General features: G+C 42.5%; 1 protein-coding gene across 3 annotated transcripts in view; it reads right to left on the bottom strand.

Moving 5' to 3' along the window:
* Positions 1–20,593, bottom strand: part of atp2b3b (ATPase plasma membrane Ca2+ transporting 3b) — a 58,520-nt gene that overhangs the window by 25,695 nt on the left and 12,232 nt on the right. For all 3 annotated transcript variants that reach the window (XM_069660025.1, XM_069660023.1, XM_069660024.1), the window contains exons 4-13: positions 19,145–19,402; positions 17,699–17,824; positions 16,246–16,371; positions 7,349–7,390; positions 6,144–6,308; positions 5,775–5,846; positions 4,695–4,837; positions 3,443–3,575; positions 2,790–2,899; positions 2,488–2,622 (exon numbers count right to left, since the gene is read on the bottom strand). In XM_069660025.1, the coding sequence (XP_069516126.1) occupies positions 2,488–2,622; positions 2,790–2,899; positions 3,443–3,575; positions 4,695–4,837; positions 5,775–5,846; positions 6,144–6,308; positions 7,349–7,390; positions 16,246–16,371; positions 17,699–17,824; positions 19,145–19,402 (1,310 nt within the window). The remainder of the gene's footprint in view (positions 1–2,487; positions 2,623–2,789; positions 2,900–3,442; positions 3,576–4,694; positions 4,838–5,774; positions 5,847–6,143; positions 6,309–7,348; positions 7,391–16,245; positions 16,372–17,698; positions 17,825–19,144; positions 19,403–20,593) is intronic.

The raw sequence follows: 20,593 nt of genomic DNA, 5'->3' as shown, positions 1-20,593 counted from the left end.
TCAAACATATCCAGAGATGAATAAGTGATGCTTTGAGTCTCAGGGAGTTTAAACCTGTTTTTAAGAACATGTAGCTCCTTCCTCGACTTCACTCAGAGCAGATAATGACAGAGAGCACGTGTCACTCTGTGTAACAACATAAATCTCTGTGTTTTCTTCTTTTTTATGGGGTCAAAGTGTTAGAAGTTAAAAAATGACTGTAAAACTGATCAAACAGGTAGAAAACGTCAGAAACACGCAGTGCAGCAAAGGAACTTAACTTTTTATTGTTTTGGACTCATTCTAATGAACTTGATTGTTTTTATACACAATCTTAAATCAGACTTTTAAATGGCCTTCAAGGTTTGATTTCAGCTTCCAACAGAGGGAAGCAAACTGCTCCATTTCAACTTAAAGCAGCTTCAAGTCTCACTACACCGGCTCAAGTTATTTCTTATGCCTAAAATGAAGAAAGTGGGAAGAAACTCAAACTAAGAGTAGGTTTTGATTCTTTAAATGATCGCCAAGGAAAAACGTGTAGAGACAACAGTTTGAAGTGTTGTTTTTGACATGCATGAGCCCTCTTTCATCGGTCTTCTCCTGGTGTGCTTCATGTCGGTGTCTCCCTCGTACATACAATGAATTCTTAAGGTGATTCCTCCTTAAATACGTCAAATAAATCGAATCAAATTCATCATCCTGAAGTTTTCTGCAGCGCCACCAGCAGTTAAAAGTTTGTCTTGTTTTCCATCTGTACTAAAGCTCGGAGCGTCTTACGTGCAGAGTTATGACGGAACATATCCCAACATGTGTGTTTCTTGTGCACTAACAACACAACACAGACTGAGAGCCACTACATCAACAGAAGTGCAGGAGACTGAATATTCTGACCTGAGTGTGACGAGATTCAGTGTGAGCTGCAAACTGTGGCAACAACTTAGAACTTGTGAATGCACTTTAATGTGCACTGTAACTGTAACTGTAATGTGCACTGTGACTGTATCTGTAATGTGCACTGTAACTGTAATGTGCACTGTGACTGTATCTGTAATGTGCACTGTAACTGTAATGTGCACTGGAACTGTAATGTGCACTGTGACTGTATCTGTAATGTGCACTGTAACTGTAATGTGCACTGGAACTGTAATGTGCACTGTGACTGTAACTGTAATGTGCACTGTATCTGTAATGTGCACTGTAACTGTAACTGTAATGTGCACTGCAACTGTATCTGTAATGTGCACTGTAACTGTATCTGTAATGTGCACTGTATCTGTATCTGTAATGTGCACTGTGACTGTAACCTTAATGTGCACTGTAACTGTATCTGTAATGTGCACTGTAACTGTAATGTGCACTGCAACTGTAATGTGCACTGTAACTGTAACTGTAATGTGCACTGTAACTGTATCTGTAACGTGCACTGTATCTGTATCTGTAATGTGCACTCTAACTGTAACTGTAATGTGCACTGTGACTGTAACTGTAATGTGCACTGTATCTGTAATGTGCACTGTGACTGTATCTGTAATGTGCACTGTAACTGTAACTGTAATGTGCACTGTGACTGTAACTGTAATGTGCACTGTATCTGTATCTGTAATGTGCACTCTAACTGTATCTGTAATGTGCACTGTATCTGTAACTGTAATGTGCACTGTATCTGTATCTGTAATGTGCACTGTAACTGTATCTGTAATGTGCACTGTAACTGTATCTGTAACGTGCACTGTATCTGTATCTGTAATGTGCACTGTAACTGTATCCGTAACGTGCACTGTAACTGTATCTGTAATGTGCACTGTATCTGTATCTGTAATGTGCACTGTAACTGTAACTGTAATGTGCACTGTAACTGTAATGTACACTGTAACTGTAACTGTAATGTGCACTGTATCTGTATCTGTAATGTGCACTGTAATGTGCACTGTAACTGTAACTGTAATGTGCACTGTAACTGTAATGTGCACTGTAACTGTAACTGTAATGTGCACTGTATCTGTATCTGTAATGTGCACTGTAATGTGCACTGTAACTGTAACTGTAACTGTAATGTGCACTGTATCTGTAACTGTAATGTGCACTGTAACTGTATCTGTATCCCATTTTAAAGTCTTTCATTTCTTATGTTTTATTGTGTTTTGCACTATTTTGGGGGGTTTCATAGTCGACTGTGTTTACGATTCTGGTATTTTTCTTTGTCGATGTAAAGCAGTTTGAATTCATCTGTTAGAAATGTGCTTAATAAATAAAGTTGCGTTGCCAACTTCTGCAACCTTGTCTGCAAATGAAATGACTTTACATGGGATCCTGACACTAAGGGTGAGAATCCAACATAATGTAAAGGAGTCTTACAAATTAAAACATGAATATGAAGAGCTTCAGCGCAAACAAGATGCCCTCAGTTGGATAAGTCGAAACAAACTGTGGTTTCCTTCAGTTAACGCTGCAGACGGGAACTTTGATATCACTATAAAATAACTTCAAGTTGTGGAGCAGGGTTCCCACCTTGTACAGTCTCTCCTCAGGGATCTGCTCTCTGACGGGGGCGTAGTCCTGCTGCAGGTCTAATACAAATCCCAGCAGGCCACACTCCGTCTTGTTGCCCACCTGTTTAGCCAGACCCCCCTCCACATCAGGCGGCTGACAGAGAGAGAGAGAGAGGTGGTCGAATAGAGAGGACAGGGGCAAGAGGAAGGCAACAAGGACGAGAATTAAAACATGACCTACGTAAGGTAGAGAATAGAGGATAAAAGAACAGAGCCAGAAAACGGCTCTCTGCTAAACAACAGCATCTCTGTGTGACTCACTAAGATCTTGGAGGTGTAGGCGCTGTTGATGGCGATAGCGTTGACTAAGAGATCCAGAGTCCGGGGGTTGATCTGTCCGTGGTCCGGGATCACACGGTGGTGCACGTCACCTGAGCAACAACCCTCTGACTTTAATACACATATATTATAATCTCTGTACATGCGGCCTACATGATATCTACATCCACTGCTTGGCCAAGATGAGATAATATGGACAGATCATGATATGTGGACACATTTCTGGATGGTTATTCTCCCATCTGTGAGCTGGAATAGAAACAGCTAGCAATAGATGAGGGGCTTTTTGTTTTTTCTATCAATTTTAAGTGTGAATAAAGTCGTCGCCCAATCTGAAAAGAACATTTTTCCAGTCAATGTAATGTAATGTAAATTAAAATGTAGTACTGATTTATGGAACTGATGCTGATTCATGTTAAAACTTTATATAAACTCCTCAGAGGATTAAAAAAGAAAGCAGCTACAACAACAACATAAAGGCTAACAAGATGTTTATAAAAAGTAAAGTAAGATGATTTAATCAACTGTGTATGTCACATTAAGAGTCTTTGGAAAGAGCAGGATAAATGCCGGCCATATTCTTAAAAAAGATCACTTTAGAGAGCTTTATATTTTTATATTTGCTCTTCACTCACCTACAAACGTCTGCACCACAGTCATGCGGTTGGTGGTGAGGGTGCCGGTCTTGTCGGAGCAGATGGCTGTGGCGTTTCCCATCGTCTCACACGCATCCAGGTGGCGTACGAGATTGTTGTCCTTCATCATTTTCTATATATGAGAGTGATGGAGAGCAGGCGGGGTGTGATAGAGGGACGGATGGAAGGGTGGGACAGGAGGGAATGATGATTTATCGAAGGAAGCTCGTGGTAAATAACATACTGAGGAAAATTCACTTCATTAATCGGTTAACCGATTCAGGCAAGACTTAAGTAAAAGTAATAGGACTACAGAACAGACTAGAAAGCTTTGTCAAATAGATTGGTGCTAAAGTGGTTTCAAACTTCACAACAGAAACATTTTAGTCAGTTGGTGTTGATGCATTTGAGCAAACTAAAGATGTGTGAGTTCCCCAAGGCTCAATCCTGGGTCCTCCTCAATTTTACATGCTTCTTAAGGCTTCATTACTCAAAACAATAACTGAAAGTATCAACTTTTATGGTGAAAACCAAAAAGCAAGTCACAACTCTTGTTGCACAACAGTTTGGGTTCAGCTCCAGCACCAAAACTTCCTGGTTATGGCAAACAGGCCCTAGTTTCAGTATAAATATGGAACTGTACTAACGTGTATATCTTGTGCTAATAAAAATAACAAACTAAAAGTTTGGATTTGTTTTACTCATCCATTGCCCCAAACTGCCACCCAGGGAACCATCTGCCTCTATACACTACAACTTTTCAAAGCCTTTGTTTACTGACAGACAGAAAAATAAGAAATACGTGTCCATGTACAAGAATCGAGAAAATATAATTTTGTGACTGTTTCAAAAACTGCAGTGAGAGCAGCTTAGTGTATGTAGAGCCCATAGCTCATAAAGCTAACGTGGTAAACACTGGTTAATAACTAAGGACGACTCAGGAGAGCAGCATCAACATATTGACTTACTCTGCTCTCATTTTGATTTGACACCTGGACGGACGACAGTCACTCTTTACGGAGATTTTAGTGAAGAAATCAAAGTGAGCATGTAAAACTGAGGCGAGAAAAAAAGGATTTTTAAAGGGGAGGGGAACCTGCCCTGCACAGATCTCCTATCGTTATTACTCAGGTCTGATTATCACACACCTCCTTCTGCAGTGTTCACTCTGTAACCTGGTTGTTGTCTCTGTTCACACAGCGCCCACATTTCCATCTGTTAAGCATTCATTAAAGTGTAAGTGTGTCTGTACCTTGACGGAGTAAGCTAGAGAGATGGTGACAGCGAGCGGTAAGCCCTCTGGGACAGCCACGACCAGCACAGTGACTCCGATGATGAAGAACTTGACAAAGTACTGGATGTAGACCGGAGTGCACTCTGTCAGCCACGTGCGACCTGAAACACACACACATCATACTGCATGTTAAGACCAACAAATAGAGTGAGTCAGACTCAGACAGCCTGGGATAGATCAGAGAAGCTTTCTTTAAGCATTGTGTTTGTTTTTAACGAAACATTCATCTGCATGTTCAGGTAAAACTTCTAACTACCTCTGTGCATCTCGCTCATCTCACCTCACTGTTAAATCTAGCTTGCTTCAAGGACCAAAAAGACACCTGAAGACATCTGCCACCCTGCAGCGTCTTTTTAAGTAAATACTAGTCATCTATGTTGGTTTTTTTCAATAATATAAATGCATATTTTATTGTCCTTTAAGGACTAGATTTAATGTTAGCATAGCTCAAAGCTCGGTATGGTTTAAGGTCATGTTAGCAATTAGCCTGGCGTGCTACATATTTTTAAAATTAACTGACGTTAAACCTCTGATCCTTCTAAAATATAATTTATAATTTCTTACGACACATTAACACACTGACTCATTCAGCTAACATTTAACATAGTTTTATATCAATTTCAGCTCCATGCAAAGCAAACACAGGTGATGTATCCAAGATGAGGCTCTTGTTCTTTAGCAACATATTGTGATTCATGAAATCCAAGTTCTACTAAGCCAGACATGATGCAGAATTTAGCAAGCTGCCGCAGTGATACATGAGGTGATCAGGTCTGTTAGGTTTAAATCTGTCAGCGTTAAGTAACATGTTCACTAAAATTCGACTTGACTTCAACTGACGACATCGTGATTCTAATAAAACAAAAGGAATAAACTGTGACTTTGAACCAACTGCAATCTTAAGTAAACAACTGAAAGTTCATTTAAAATTCTTGTCAGTCAAAAGAGCAACATGGAAGACACCGACAAGAGTGACATGTATCAGGAAGTAAACAATATGTGTGTGTGTGTGTGTGTTTGTGTGTGTTGTTTACACACCTTCAACCACAAACGTGTTGATGACAAAGTACAGCACCAGAATGATGACAGTGATGGCCGACATCACCAAACCTGTGGGGAGATTCAGAGACAGTTTATCAGTCACCTTTCATTTATATTCCTGATCTGCACGTTTTAGATCCTCTTTGACCCATCTGCCTTTTTATGAGCAGAACTAAAACATCACTTTGATCCTGACTCTTCATACAAGTGTCACATAACTCTCAGAACTAACTTTTCATACTCACTTTACATCACTGCAACAAAGCTCTGTGCTACTTATGGGTGCAGAATCTCGTCTGTGTGTCGTTTCTACTGCAGACAGTTCCTGAACAACAGCTTCCCCGCTCAGGTGTGACAGTTGTTTACCTGCTTTGCCGATTTGAACAGCCAGTTTGGTCAGTTTGCCCTGCAGCACGCTCTTCTCTTTCTTCGGGACACTGGTCTTCTTCTTCTCTCGGTCCTCCACCTCGCCTCCCTCCGCACTCTTTAGAGGCTGCATTTCCATGGCAACACCCCCATCCTGCTTCTTGGCTAAAACACACAAAAACAAACACTCAGTGCAGCTCTGCATCTGAGATCGAGTTAACTCATCTTTACAGGCGTCATTTTAGTTTGAAAACATGTGACTAGCTGGGAATCAGATTTATTGACAACACAAATAAAAAATACAAATACAAAAGGAATTCATTTTACTGATATTCCCCTAAATAATACACCTTTTTAAGTGTTTTCAGCTTGTGTGTGTGTCTGTGACTGAGATATATATTAGTCATACGTAACACAAAACAGTGAGTGACCTTGTTCGTTCCTCCATGTTTCAGATATGTACCTGTACAAAGGTTGTAGATGTGATTCAAACATGTCACTAAAGACTGAATCAGGCTGCACGATCGGACCTTAAGCCTGATATCTGTCCCTGCTTCGAATCCATAGCTACACTAACAGCTCTGACATTGAAACAATGGAGGACACTGAGCTTGATGCTAGTCGGCAGCTAGCTGCGACAGCCTGTTGGCTTGCACATGAAGCTAAAGCTTGAATGCACAGTGGCATAGAAACCCTGCAGCCAGCCAGCCAGCACTTTGGCAGCAGGGACACATCAGAGTACAAGTTTGAATACTCACAACAATGAAGGCCATTCACAAAGGCTAACATGGAGACTCAGCTTAGATTAACACACAGATAAATCTGGCTTTTTTACCTACAAATAAAGAACCTATTTTGTGCAATCTTTTCCTTTTGTTTGGCTGTATTTTGAACCCTTTGTTTACCTGATAGAAATCCATTTATTTCTTTATTATCTGAGAACTTTAAAGAACATGGTATCTGTCCGAGGTGCTGAAATATGTGCTAATATAGATAATATGAAAGGTGTTTTTTGATTTACATGCAAACATTAGACATTCTTAATATGTGAGAGAAAGAGCCCCATGTCTGTTAAAACAGTGTTCAACAGCACAGTGAGTCCTCGACGTAACGTCACATCACTTTGGCTTTTGTAGAAACTATTCCCCTGCTCATCCCACGTCCAAACCAAACCTAACACACACTAACATGGTGTTAGTTTTTACCTTTGTTCTGATTGTTCTCTACAGCTCCATCAGGCTGTTTACCTGAGAGAAAGAGAAGGTGAGTTAGACAGAGTAAGATAAAGACAAACAGTGATGAAAAAGCAAAGTGATCACATGTGTCAGCAACAGTTTCTGATCTGAGGACAGCAAAGACACACGTCCAGAAACAGAGAAGCACAGAGAAACAATACTAAAGGGAAGAGTGATGGAGGTTCACACAGCTTCATACACTGGGTCAGAAGACTGAGAGACACTTCTATGAGTCCATCAGAGGTCACTGTCACTGCACCGAGTACTGGGGTCCATTCATTGGCTGAGGGAAGGAGCGGGGCGGGGCACACAACTTAATGCTCACATACCATTGGTCACTGTGCTGAAACTGGCTTCTGTGGAGGTGGGACACTGAGGACTGTCCTCTGTTTGGGGGGATGTGTGAGGAGGGGACACATGAGGGGATTCGGTAAAAAAGGGGAAACAAAAGAGAGCAACAAGCGAAGAATAAAAAACTCAGACGTAAATGTGTTGTGTTTTAAAAGAATGTAAAAAAATGAACTGAAAATAACCTCAATCGAAAACTGAGAGACAGATCAAAGAGAGAAGCAAACAGCCCCACAGCAAACCCACATCGCATCAGGAAAACTAACAAGTTCTGGCATTTGTAGAAGTCGTATGAATAATGTATGAGCTCCAGTAAATGACTGTCTGAATGATCCAGCCCACAGAGGCTGCTGCAGACTGCATTACCTCCTAACAGCACTTTAAAACAGAGCAGTATTTCTTCATAAAATAAGCTCATTTGTTTCTGTCCGTTTCTGCATTCCAGGATTTGTTCCCCTTTTTAAGAAGCCAACAATCCTTCTGAAACATTCCCCTGCAGAGTGAGGCTGCAGCGGTGGAAGAGCACGGATGGATGCTCTGTAATGACATTAACCTTAAGTGCTTCTGAAAGTCCGTGCAGCCTCTGTTGTTGTCTGCAGCTCCGCTCTGACTGCAGGGAACATCCAAAACACATTTCAGCATCGACTAATGCTTCATGCTTTGACCAACCAACACTCTTCCCTGAATCTCCCCAGCTCCCCCGCTCTCCCTCGCTCTCTCAATAATTGATTCAGTGTGATTCAGACTCTCTCCCTCAGATTAAGGGAGGGAGGGGAGGCGAAACGGGGAAGAGCAAAGGGAAACATCAGGAAAGTGAAAAAAGGGCACGAAAGAGGGGTAAACATGAGACCAAGACAGAGAAAGATGGAGAGCATGGGAGAGAGAGAGAGAGAGAGAGAGAGAGAGAGAGAGAGGGCACAAGAGTGTGAGAGATGGGGAGAGAGAGGAGAAAGGGGGAGAGAGAGGGGGAGAGAGAGAGAGGGAAAAGGGAGGGATGGAAAGGATGTGGGCTAAATTATCGATGATGTTAAACTGGTGTGTTTCCTGTTGGAGCTCTTATCTCAAATCAGTTAGGCACCCAACTAATTCTGCGCGCGCACACACACACACACAGACACACACAAACACACACACACACACACACACACACACACACACACACACACACACACACACACACACACACACACACACACAGGCTGTAATGTGTGAGCATGGACGGATTATGAGACAGACCCCCAGACAGAAAGAGACACAAAACTACCATGACAGTGTCGTTCAGAGTTCAGTCTCTCAGTGGTTGTTTTGTTTGTCTTTGTGGTTGTTTTGTGTCTCTCTGTAGTTGTGTTGTGTCTCTCTGAGGTTGTGTTGTGTCTCTCTGTAGTTGTGTTGTGTCTCTCTGTGGTTGTGTTGTGTCTCTCTGTAGTTGTGTTGTGTCTCTCTGTGGTTGTGTTGTGTCTCTCTGAGGTTGTTTTGTGTCTCTCTGTGGTTGTGTTGTGTCTCTCTGTAGTTGTGTTGTGTCTCTCTGTGGTTGTGTTGTGTCTCTCTGAGGTTGTTTTGTGTCTCTCTGAGGTTGTGTTGTGTCTCTCTGTAGTTGTTTTGTGTCTCTCTGTAGTTGTGTTGTGTCTCTCTGTGGTTGTTTTGTGTCTCAGTGGTTGTGTTGTGTCTCTCTGAGGTTGTGTTGTGTCTCTCAGTGGCTGTGTTGTGTCTCTCTGTAGTTGTGTTGTGTCTCTCAGTGGCTGTGTTGTGTCTCTCTGTAGTTGTGTTGTGTCTCTCTGAGGTTGTGTTGTGTCTCTCAGTGGTTGTTTTGTGTCTCTCTGTAGTTGTGTTGTGTCTCTCTGTGGTTGTGTTGTGTCTCTCTGTGGTTGTGTTGTGTCTCTCTGTAGTTGTGTTGTGTCTCTCTGAGGTTGTGTTGTGTCTCTCTGTAGTTGTGTTGTGTCTCTCTGTAGTTGTGTTGTGTCTCTCTGAGGTTGTGTTGTGTCTCTCAGTGGTTGTGTTGTGTCTCTCTGTAGTTGTGTTGTGTCTCTCTGAGCTTGTGTTGTGTCTCTCTGTAGTTGTGTTGTGTCTCTCAGTGGTTGTTTTGTGTCTCTCAGTGGTTGTGTTGTGTCTCTCTGTAGTTGTGTTGTGTCTCTCTGTGGTTGTTTTGTGTCTCTCTGAGGTTGTTTTGTGTCTCTCTGAGGTTGTGTTGTGTCTCTCTGTAGTTGTGTTGTGTCTCTCAGTGGTTGTTTTGTGTCTCTCTGTGGTTGTTTAGTGTCTCTCTGAGGTTGTGTTGTGTCTCTCTGTAGTTGTGTTGTGTCTCTCTGAGGTTGTGTTGTGTCTCTCAGTGGTTGTTTTGTGTCTCTCTGTAGTTGTGTTGTGTCTCTCTGTGGTTGTGTTGTGTCTCTCTGAGGTTGTGTTGTGTCTCTCTGTAGTTGTGTTGTGTCTCTCTGAGGTTGTGTTGTGTCTCTCTGTAGTTGTGTTGTGTCTCTCTGAGGTTGTGTTGTGTCTCTCTGTAGTTGTGTTGTGTCTCTCAGTGGTTGTGTTGTGTCTCTCTGTAGTTGTGTTGTGTCTCTCTGTAGTTGTGTTGTGTCTCTCAGTGGTTGTGTTGTGTCTCTCTGTAGTTGTGTTGTGTCTCTCTGTAGTTGTGTTGTGTCTCTCAGTGGTTGTTTTGTGTCTCTCTGAGGTTGTGTTGTGTCTCTCTGTAGTTGTGTTGTGTCTCTCAGTGGTTGTGTTGTGTCTCTCTGTGGTTGTGTTGTGTCTCTCTGTAGTTGTTTTGTGTCTCTCTGTGGTTGTGTTGTGTCTCTCTGTGGTTGTTTTGTGTCTCTCTGTGGTTGTGTTGTGTCTCTCTGTAGTTGTTTTGTGTCTCTCTGTGGTTGTGTTGTGTCTCTCTGTAGTTGTTTTGTGTCTCTCTGTGGTTGTGTTGTGTCTCTCTGTAGTTGTGTTGTGTCTCTCTGTAGTTGTGTTGTGTCTCTCTGAGGTTGTGTTGTGTCTCTCAGTGGTTGTTTTGTGTCTCTCTGTGGTTGTGTTGTGTCTCTCTGTAGTTGTGTTGTGTCTCTCTGTAGTTGTGTTGTGTCTCTCTGTGGTTGTGTTGTGTCTCTCAGTGGTTGTGTTGTGTCTCTCTGTAGTTGTGTTGTGTCTCTCTGTAGTTGTGTTGTGTCTCTCAGTGGTTGTGTTGTGTCTCTCTGAGGTTGTTTTGTGTCTCTCTGTAGTTGTGTTGTGTCTCTCTGTAGTTGTGTTGTGTCTCTCAGTGGTTGTGTTGTGTCTCTCTGTAGTTGTGTTGTGTCTCTCTGTGGTTGTGTTGTGTCTCTCAGTGGTTGTGTTGTGTCTCTCTGTAGTTGTGTTGTGTCTCTCTGTAGTTGTGTTGTGTCTCTCTGTAGTTGTGTTGTGTCTCTCAGTGGTTGTTTTGTGTCTCTCTGTAGTTGTGTTGTGTCTCTCTGAGGTTGTGTTGTGTCTCTCAGTGGTTGTTTTGTGTCTCTCTGTGGTTGTGTTGTGTCTCTCTGTAGTTGTGTTGTGTCTCTCAGTGGTTGTGTTGTGTCTCTCAGTGGTTGTTTTGTGTCTCTCTGTAGTTGTGTTGTGTCTCTCTGAGGTTGTGTTGTGTCTCTCAGTGGTTGTGTTGTGTCTCTCTGTAGTTGTGTCTCTCTGTGGTTGTGTTGTGTCTCTCTGAGGTTGTGTTGTGTCTCTCTGTAGTTGTGTTGTGTCTCTCAGTGGTTGTGTTGTGTCTCTCTGTAGTTGTGTTGTGTCTCTCTGTAGTTGTTTCGTGTCTCTCTGTGGTTGTGTTGTGTCTCTCTGAGGTTGTTTTGTGTCTCTCAGTGGTTGTGTTGTGTCTCTCTGTGGTTGTTTCGTGTCTCTCTGAGGTTGTGTTATGTCTCTCTGTAGTTGTGTTGTGTCTCTCAGTGGTTGTGTTGTGTCTCTCTGTAGTTGTTTTGTGTCTCTCAGTGGTTGTTTTGTGTCTCTCTGTAGTTGTGTTGTGTCTCTCTGTAGTTGTGTTGTGTCTCTCTGTGGTTGTGTTGTGTCTCTCTGAGGTTGTGTTGTGTCTCTCTGTAGTTGTGTTGTGTCTCTCAGTGGTTGTGTTGTGTCTCTCTGTAGTTGTTTCGTGTCTCTCTGAGGTTGTGTTGTGTCTCTCAGTGGCTGTGTTGTGTCTCTCTGAGGTTGTTTTGTGTCTCTCTGTGGTTGTTTTGTGTCTCTCTGTAGTTGTGTTGTGTCTCTCTGAGGTTGTTTTGTGTCTCTCTGTAGTTGTGTTGTGTCTCTCTGTGGTTGTTTTGTGTCTCTCTGTAGTTGTGTTGTGTCTCTCTGTAGTTGTTTCGTGTCTCTCTGTGGTTGTTTTGTGTCTCTCTGAGGTTGTTTTGTGTCTCTCTGTGGTTGTTTTGTGTCTCTCTGTAGTTGTGTTGTGTCTCTCTGTGGTTGTTTTGTGTCTCTCTGTAGTTGTGTTGTGTCTCTCTGTAGTTGTTTCGTGTCTCTCTGTGGTTGTGTTGTGTCTCTCTGAGGTTGTTTTGTGTCTCTCTGTAGTTGTGTTGTGTCTCTCAGTGGTTGTGTTGTGTCTCTCTGTAGTTGTGTTGTGTCTCTCTGTAGTTGTGTTGTGTCTCTCTGTGGTTGTGTTGTGTCTCTCTGAGGTTGTGTTGTGTCTCTCTGTAGTTGTGTTGTGTCTCTCAGTGGTTGTGTTGTGTCTCTCTGTAGTTGTTTTGTGTCTCTCTGTGGTTGTGTTGTGTCTCTCTGTGGTTGTGTTGTGTCTCTCTGAGGTTGTGTTGTGTCTCTCTGTAGTTGTGTTGTGTCTCTCAGTGGTTGTTTTGTGTCTCTCTGTGGTCGTGTTGTGTCTCTCTGAGGTTGTGTTATGTCTCTCTGTAGTTGTGTTGTGTCTCTCAGTGGTTGTGTTGTGTCTCTCTGTAGTTTTTTTGTGTCTCTCAGTGGTTGTTTTGTGTCTCTCTGTAGTTGTGTTGTGTCTCTCTGTAGTTGTGTTGTGTCTCTCTGTGGTTGTGTTGTGTCTCTCTGAGGTTGTGTTGTGTCTCTCTGTAGTTGTGTTGTGTCTCTCAGTGGTTGTGTTGTGTCTCTCTGTAGTTGTGTTGTGTCTCTCTGTAGTTGTTTCGTGTCTCTCTGTGGTTGTTTTGTGTCTCTCTGAGGTTGTTTTGTGTCTCTCAGTGGTTGTTTTGTGTCTCTCTGTAGTTGTGTTGTGTCTCTCTGAGGTTGTGTTGTGTCTCTCTGAGGTTGTTTTGTGTCTCTCTGAGGTTGTGTTGTGTCTCTCTGTGGTTGTGTTGTGTCTCTCTGTGGTTGTGTTGTGTCTCTCTGAGGTTGTGTTGTGTCTCTCTGTAGTTGTGTTGTGTCTCTCAGTGGTTGTGTTGTGTCTCTCTGAGGTTGTTTTGTGTCTCTCTGAGGTTGTTTTGTGTCTCTCTGAGGTTGTGTTGTGTCTCTCTGTGGTTGTGTTGTGTCTCTCTGAGGTTGTGTTGTGTCTCTCTGTAGTTGTGTTGTGTCTCTCAGTGGTTGTGTTGTGTCTCTCAGTGGTTGTGTTGTGTCTCTCAGTGGTTGTGTTGTGTCTCTCTGTAGTTGTGTTGTGTCTCTCAGTGGTTGTGTTGTGTCTCTCTGTAGTTGTTTTGTGTCTCTCAGTGGTTGTTTTGTGTCTCTCTGTAGTTGTGTTGTGTCTCTCTGTAGTTGTGTTGTGTCTCTCTGTGGTTGTGTTGTGTCTCTCTGAGGTTGTGTTGTGTCTCTCTGTAGTTGTGTTGTGTCTCTCAGTGGTTGTGTTGTGTCTCTCTGTAGTTGTTTCGTGTCTCTCTGAGGTTGTGTTGTGTCTCTCAGTGGCTGTGTTGTGTCTCTCTGAGGTTGTTTTGTGTCTCTCTGTGGTTGTTTTGTGTCTCTCTGTAGTTGTGTTGTGTCTCTCTGAGGTTGTTTTGTGTCTCTCTGTAGTTGTGTTGTGTCTCTCTGTGGTTGTTTTGTGTCTCTCTGTAGTTGTGTTGTGTCTCTCTGTAGTTGTTTCGTGTCTCTCTGTGGTTGTTTTGTGTCTCTCTGTAGTTGTGTTGTGTCTCTCTGAGGTTGTTTTGTGTCTCTCTGTAGTTGTGTTGTGTCTCTCAGTGGTTGTGTTGTGTCTCTCTGTAGTTGTGTTGTGTCTCTCTGTAGTTGTGTTGTGTCTCTCTGTGGTTGTGTTGTGTCTCTCTGAGGTTGTGTTGTGTCTCTCTGTAGTTGTGTTGTGTCTCTCAGTGGTTGTGTTGTGTCTCTCTGTAGTTGTTTTGTGTCTCTCTGTGGTTGTGTTGTGTCTCTCTGTGGTTGTGTTGTGTCTCTCTGAGGTTGTGTTGTGTCTCTCTGTAGTTGTGTTGTGTCTCTCAGTGGTTGTTTTGTGTCTCTCTGTGGTCGTGTTGTGTCTCTCTGAGGTTGTGTTATGTCTCTCTGTAGTTGTGTTGTGTCTCTCAGTGGTTGTGTTGTGTCTCTCTGTAGTTTTTTTGTGTCTCTCAGTGGTTGTTTTGTGTCTCTCTGTAGTTGTGTTGTGTCTCTCTGTAGTTGTGTTGTGTCTCTCTGTGGTTGTGTTGTGTCTCTCTGAGGTTGTGTTGTGTCTCTCTGTAGTTGTGTTGTGTCTCTCAGTGGTTGTGTTGTGTCTCTCTGTAGTTGTGTTGTGTCTCTCTGTAGTTGTTTCGTGTCTCTCTGTGGTTGTTTTGTGTCTCTCTGAGGTTGTTTTGTGTCTCTCAGTGGTTGTTTTGTGTCTCTCTGTAGTTGTGTTGTGTCTCTCTGAGGTTGTGTTGTGTCTCTCTGAGGTTGTTTTGTGTCTCTCTGAGGTTGTGTTGTGTCTCTCTGTGGTTGTGTTGTGTCTCTCTGTGGTTGTGTTGTGTCTCTCTGAGGTTGTGTTGTGTCTCTCTGTAGTTGTGTTGTGTCTCTCAGTGGTTGTGTTGTGTCTCTCTGAGGTTGTTTTGTGTCTCTCTGAGGTTGTTTTGTGTCTCTCTGAGGTTGTGTTGTGTCTCTCTGTGGTTGTGTTGTGTCTCTCTGAGGTTGTGTTGTGTCTCTCTGTAGTTGTGTTGTGTCTCTCTGTAGTTGTTTTGTGTCTCTCTGTGGTTGTGTTGTGTCTCTCTGTGGTTGTGTTGTGTCTCTCTGTGGTTGTTTTGTGTCTCTCTGTAGTTGTGTTGTGTCTCTCTGAGGTTGTGTTGTGTCTCTCTGTGGTTGTGTTGTGTCTCTCTGAGGTTGTGTTGTGTCTCTCTGTAGTTGTGTTGTGTCTCTCAGTGGTTGTGTTGTGTCTCTCTGTAGTTGTTTTGTGTCTCTCTGTGGTTGTGTTGTGTCTCTCTGTGGTTGTGTTGTGTCTCTCTGTGGTTGTGTTGTGTCTCTCTGTAGTTGTGTTGTGTCTCTCTGAGGTTGTGTTGTGTCTCTCTGTGGTTGTGTTGTGTCTCTCTGTAGTTGTGTTGTGTCTCTCTGAGGTTGTGTTGTGTCTCTCTGTGGTTGTGTTGTGTCTCTCTGTGGTTGTTTCGTGTCTCTCTGTGGTTGTTTCGTGTCTCTCTGTGGTTGTTTCGTGTCTCTCTGTGGTTGTGTTGTGTCTCTCTGTGGTTGTGTTGTGTCTCTCTGTGGTTGTTTCGTGTCTCTCTGAGGTTGTTTCGTGTCTCTCTGTGGTTGTGTTGTGTCTCTCTGTGGTTGTGTTGTGTCTCTCTGTGGTTGTTTCGTGTCTCTCTGTGGTTGTTTCGTGTCTCTCTGTGGTTGTGTTGTGTCTCTCTGTGGTTGTGTTGTGTCTCTCTGTGGTTGTTTCGTGTCTCTCAGTGGTTGTTTCGTGTCTCTCTGTGGTTGTGTCGTGTCTCTCTGTGGTTGTGTTGTGTCTCTCTGTGGTTGTTTCGTGTCTCTCTGAGGTTGTGTTGTGTCTCTCTGTGGTTGTTTCGTGTCTCTCTGAGGTTGTTTCGTGTCTCTCTGTGGTTGTGTTGTGTCTCTCTGTGGTTGTGTTGTGTCTCTCTGTGGTTGTTTCGTGTCTCTCTGTGGTTGTGTTGTGTCTCTCTGTGGTTGTGTTGTGTCTCTCTGTGGTTGTTTCGTGTCTCTCTGAGGTTGTTTCGTGTCTCTCTGTGGTTGTGTTGTGTCTCTCTGTGGTTGTGTTGTGTCTCTCTGTGGTTGTTTCGTGTCTCTCTGTGGTTGTTTCGTGTCTCTCTGTGGTTGTGTTGGGTCTCTCTGTGGTTGTTTCGTGTCTCTCAGAGGTTGTATTGTGTCTCTCTGTGGTTGTTTTGTGTCTCTCTGTGGTTGTTTAGTGTCTGTTTGTTGTCATTCTGTGTTTTCCCAACAAGGTGTGTGACCGTTCAGTAATACCTCCATGTGTGTGAGTTAACTGACTGTAGATTAGTTTAAAGTATCGACCTATGGAGATGGTGGGGATGTATAAGAGACACTTCCTTCTCTAAATGTTTGCCTATTTCAAGAACAGAAGATTTGTGCTTCTGACATTTAAAAAAATATTCAATCTTAAGTTCATCTTTCAATAGAAAACCTTTAAGAAGCTTCAGAATATCTTCAACAAATGATCCCTATTGTTCCACACTGTTGAACACTACAGTATATCTATTAATTTAGTGTCTCAGCACTGATTCCTTTCTTTCACTTACCCTTCTTCTCCTTCCCTTCTTCCTCCAGCTCTCCCGCACCCAGCAGGGTGAAGATGATGCCCGTCTGAGAGTTCACACCCACAGCAGTCACCAGCATCCTGCCCGAGCCTTCCATCACATGGGTACCTGAAGGTCCAAAGAGGTTACTGGTTACTGACCTGCTGGTGTTCGCAAAGTGACACTATACAGGATCCTTTCTCATAGTGTCAACATTAAACATCTTAGAGTATAATTACAGGTGAGTTTAAGTCCAAAAAGCAACATTTACTTTTCATCACTTACTTAATGTAACATTATTTAATGTTATATGAGTAACGTACACATGTAGCCTCTATGACTTAAAACATTTTCAACCTAAACCAGAATCTTTTTCCAAGATATTTTTGCCGCTTTAACCGAACTGTGACTGTTTTACTACTTATAAGAAAGGCTTTCGTCTTCTCCACGTGCACTCTCTGTTTGCATTGTTTCACGTGATGCCACATCATCATTTTACGGGGCATCATCTCTCAATGCGATGTCAGCAGGCTGAGGTCTTTTCACATATTTCTGTGTGACCAGCACAGCACTTAACCTAAAGGACAATAATGACTCAGCTGATGCAAAGTAGTTGTTTTATTCTTACAGCTCCTGTTCCACAAACTTTCTTCATCATAGATCTTTAAATAAGGAGCTAGTTATTAATCAGAATATTGTGCCTCTCCATCCATACTCTCGTGATTTTTACTGCAGCGAACAGAAACTACCTCTCAATCAACATAATAATAATAAAGATAAATGAGTTATTATTTGTTTGTCCTTCAGCTCAAAACCAGACCTTCTGAGGATTTTAGAAACAAGTCCACCAAATCAAACAAGCAAATATTTTCTCACTATTTCCAAAATCAAACATTTTCACATTTTATTGATTAATTTAATCGTGTCTGATTTATGATTGATTAATTGATTAATGATGACCTTCGATCTGCAGAGAAATCCTGGTCTACAGATCTTGTTCTCCAGATGTAGGAGACGATGTTTGTTTGGTGAAGACCGTAAATAATGTCACATCATCAGGATTTTATTGGTTGTCAGGTCTAAATAAATATTGGGAAGCGTTGGGATGGGATGCAAAGATTACCTTCCCATTAATTGTTGCAGTAAGATATTAAAACGGTTGTCTTCCATGCAAACACATGTAACACATGACCAGATATGCTAATGATGCTATGGATTAAGATATGCATTGCAGTGATTGGTTAGCATTAGCATTAACTTACATTTGTAAATCACACACAGAAACCAAATAGAACCTAAAGCTACCCCAGATGTGAAACAAGACTGTTGTTTTATTTCACTGTATTGACTTCATGTTCTCACATTATCAGGTGATACCTTATATGTGTTGTTGGTTAATTATTATGTTTTTTATTAATTAATTAATTTATTGTGTTCATATAAACGTGAAACAGACCTGACAGCAGCATGGGGTCTTTATCCACAGACTTGCGTACGTGGTCGGACTCTCCTGTGAGAGAGCTCTCGTCGATCTTCAGGTCGTTTCCTTGGACTAAGATCCCGTCAGCTGGCAGCAGGTCCCCTGGACACAGAAAACACAGGTCAGTGTCTGATTCAGTCTGTACTTTATGACCTTTTATTCTTAATAACACGTCAGTGCATGAGAAACAGAGACATCCATGTTTCAGTGTCTCTGTTGGACATTTAAGTTCATACAGGTAACACAGAGCTGAGCAGCACAGGTAGAGCACGGAGCGTCAGCGTTGTGGGAAATAAGCCTATTCATGTCTTTCCTCACATTTTTATGTCTGTTTACTAAACATGAAGCTACATACTGGCAGGAAGTGATTAGCTTAGCTTAGCATGGGGCGGCGGTGGCTCAGTGGTAGAGTCTGTCGTCTTTCAATCAGAAGGTCGGAGGTTCGATCCCCAGCTACATGCCAAAGTGTCCTTGACAGTGAAACCAGTGGGTTCAGTTGGGTCGAGGTAGCAGCCTCTGCCATCAGTGTGTGAATGTGACATGTAGTGTACGAGCAGCTTTGAGTGGTCGCAAGACTAGAAAGGCGTTATATAAGTACAGTCCATTTACCATACAGGACGCAAGCAGAGGGAAACAGCTAGCCTGGCTGTTTAAAGGTAAAACATCCACCGATAAACACTTCTATATTTTATAATTAACACATCATTTGTTTTTAAATCCACCGAAGAAAAGGTTGTGCTTAAAGCATTAAATATGACACATCTCTGTTTGTGCGCAGAATTAAAAACAACCTACAAACTGTTCATTGGTCAAGTTTAGAGATGCTAGCAGGCTATTTTTCTTTATAATCAGGCTCAAGTTTAGAATGACCTTCTGCTTAATGTTTTTGTACAATCATGAGAGTGGTCATCTTCTGACCGAACTCTCAGAAACAGAAACAATAAGAATATTTCCCAAAATATCAAACAGGTAACAAGTATGCAAGTTTGGGACATCACAGTATTTAAACAGTAGGAAGTTTACATCACCTGATAATTTTACGTCCATGTTTGAAAAGTCATCGTTGTTTCTCATTCAGGCTCACCCCTTTAAAACATGTTGACTGAAGACTAAAACATAATTGCTAGAGAACAACACAACTTCAGCTTTGGTCCTACAGATTTGAGGGATTTGAAGTATTTCAAATAATAATAATATATAAAAATAATACTTGTGCAAAAACGTAACTCATGATCATCAGTAATAGCAGTAAGTAGTTCCAAATGAGAAGATTTACTCTCTCTTTGTAGACTCAACATTATTTCATGTTTTAGACACTCTGACTGGTCGTTATAAAAATACAAATAGATGAATGTCCAGAGAAAGTATTTGTGAGTTGCTGCTCTGTTCTACAATGAGCATCTGTGTGTGATGTGTCTTCACCGTATTTGATCTGCGCCATGTCCCCCACCACCATGTCCGCCACAGGAATCTGGATGACATTTCCTTTCCGCACGACAGTGAACTTCTGCTCCTGCTCGATCCGACTCTGCAGACCACGGAACTGCTTCTCTTTGGACCAGTCGTTAAACGCCGTCACCAGGACCACGCACACGACCGACAGCAGGATGGCCGCACCCTCGATCCAGCCGGTGTCGCCCTCGCCTTCGTCCTCTGCAGACGCCGCCACGTTCCCACATGCTGCAGAGAGGAGAACAGAGTGTTGGTTACACAGCAAGAGACATGATGTCAACGCTGTTTTAAACCTTCCTGATGTATCAGCCAGTTTGAGGACAAGCTCACTATCGTCTTCAGTCATCAAATGTACCATCTACAGCAAAATTAAAGGAACAATCTGTGATACAGACGTAGATAAAACAGATCAACCACCAGCCCATCTCTGAACCCATCGGCTATTGTCTGACAATGATACAGCCTCTGAGAGCGACAGCCAACTCTTCGAGGCTTCAGGTGTAGCCAGCAGTTAGAGATAAATGACTTCCTGCCAACACTTCCTTTTCTGTGCGCTGCATTGTTTACAGTCTGACTAGCAACTTGAGAAGTGAGGATGGAGTTGGAGTTGAGGGACGACGTCGAAGAACAGATTGTTAGCTGTTAGCGTGCAGATGTCTGTTTATAGAGACTAATAAAAAGATGGCCGACATTGTGAGCAGAGATGTCATTAAGGCGGATTGAGTTCCTCCTCTTTTGTCCTCCATACGGAATGTTTTTCCTGCATGCAACCAAAGCCTGCTGAAACATGATTGGTCAATACTACTCCGACTACAAACGCTCTACAAACAGAAACCAGAACCCTTCCGATTTTAAGAGAGAGGAGGTCTGACCAGAGTTTCCTTTTATGATCATACAACACATTACATATAACATTTACAACAGTTAGCCTCATAACAAAGCTGATGTGAGGATATTCTGCAGTTATCCTTCAGACTGACGCACAGCTCCCATGTTTCCTCCCTCTGTTCACTGAGCTCACTTCCTGTCATGTCATTTTTTTAACCTTGCAGTAAAACAACAGGAACAAATCTTGTTTTTAGACTGAATTTGTATTTAGTTTGACGGTGTGAGCTCGGTTCTGCAGCAGCACTAAGGTGTGAACCGGGCCCTCAGCTCTCTGCACTGAGGTGTGATGCAGGAACACTTCAAAGGGAGGCTGCAGATATTTTGATGTGTAACTCCCTCAACCCTGTTTCTGTGACTTACGACACATTAAGCTCTTTAAAGGCAGAGTTTGTAGCTTTATCAGAAACAATCACTTCTTCTCCCTCCAATGAAATTCATCAGCACCAAACTGCACTGTGGCTAAATTCAGCTACAGCCTGACTCTGTCTGCTACTGACACTCATGGAGGCTAATGTTAGCAAACACATTTAT

Source organism: Semicossyphus pulcher, unplaced genomic scaffold (genome assembly GCF_022749685.1).
Source record: "Semicossyphus pulcher isolate SPU_LCO1_2020_fin unplaced genomic scaffold, fSemPul1.0.p SCAF_13, whole genome shotgun sequence".
Classification (NCBI taxonomy): Eukaryota; Metazoa; Chordata; class Actinopteri; order Labriformes; family Labridae; genus Semicossyphus; species Semicossyphus pulcher.
This window is presented reverse-complemented; position numbering and strand designations above follow the sequence as displayed.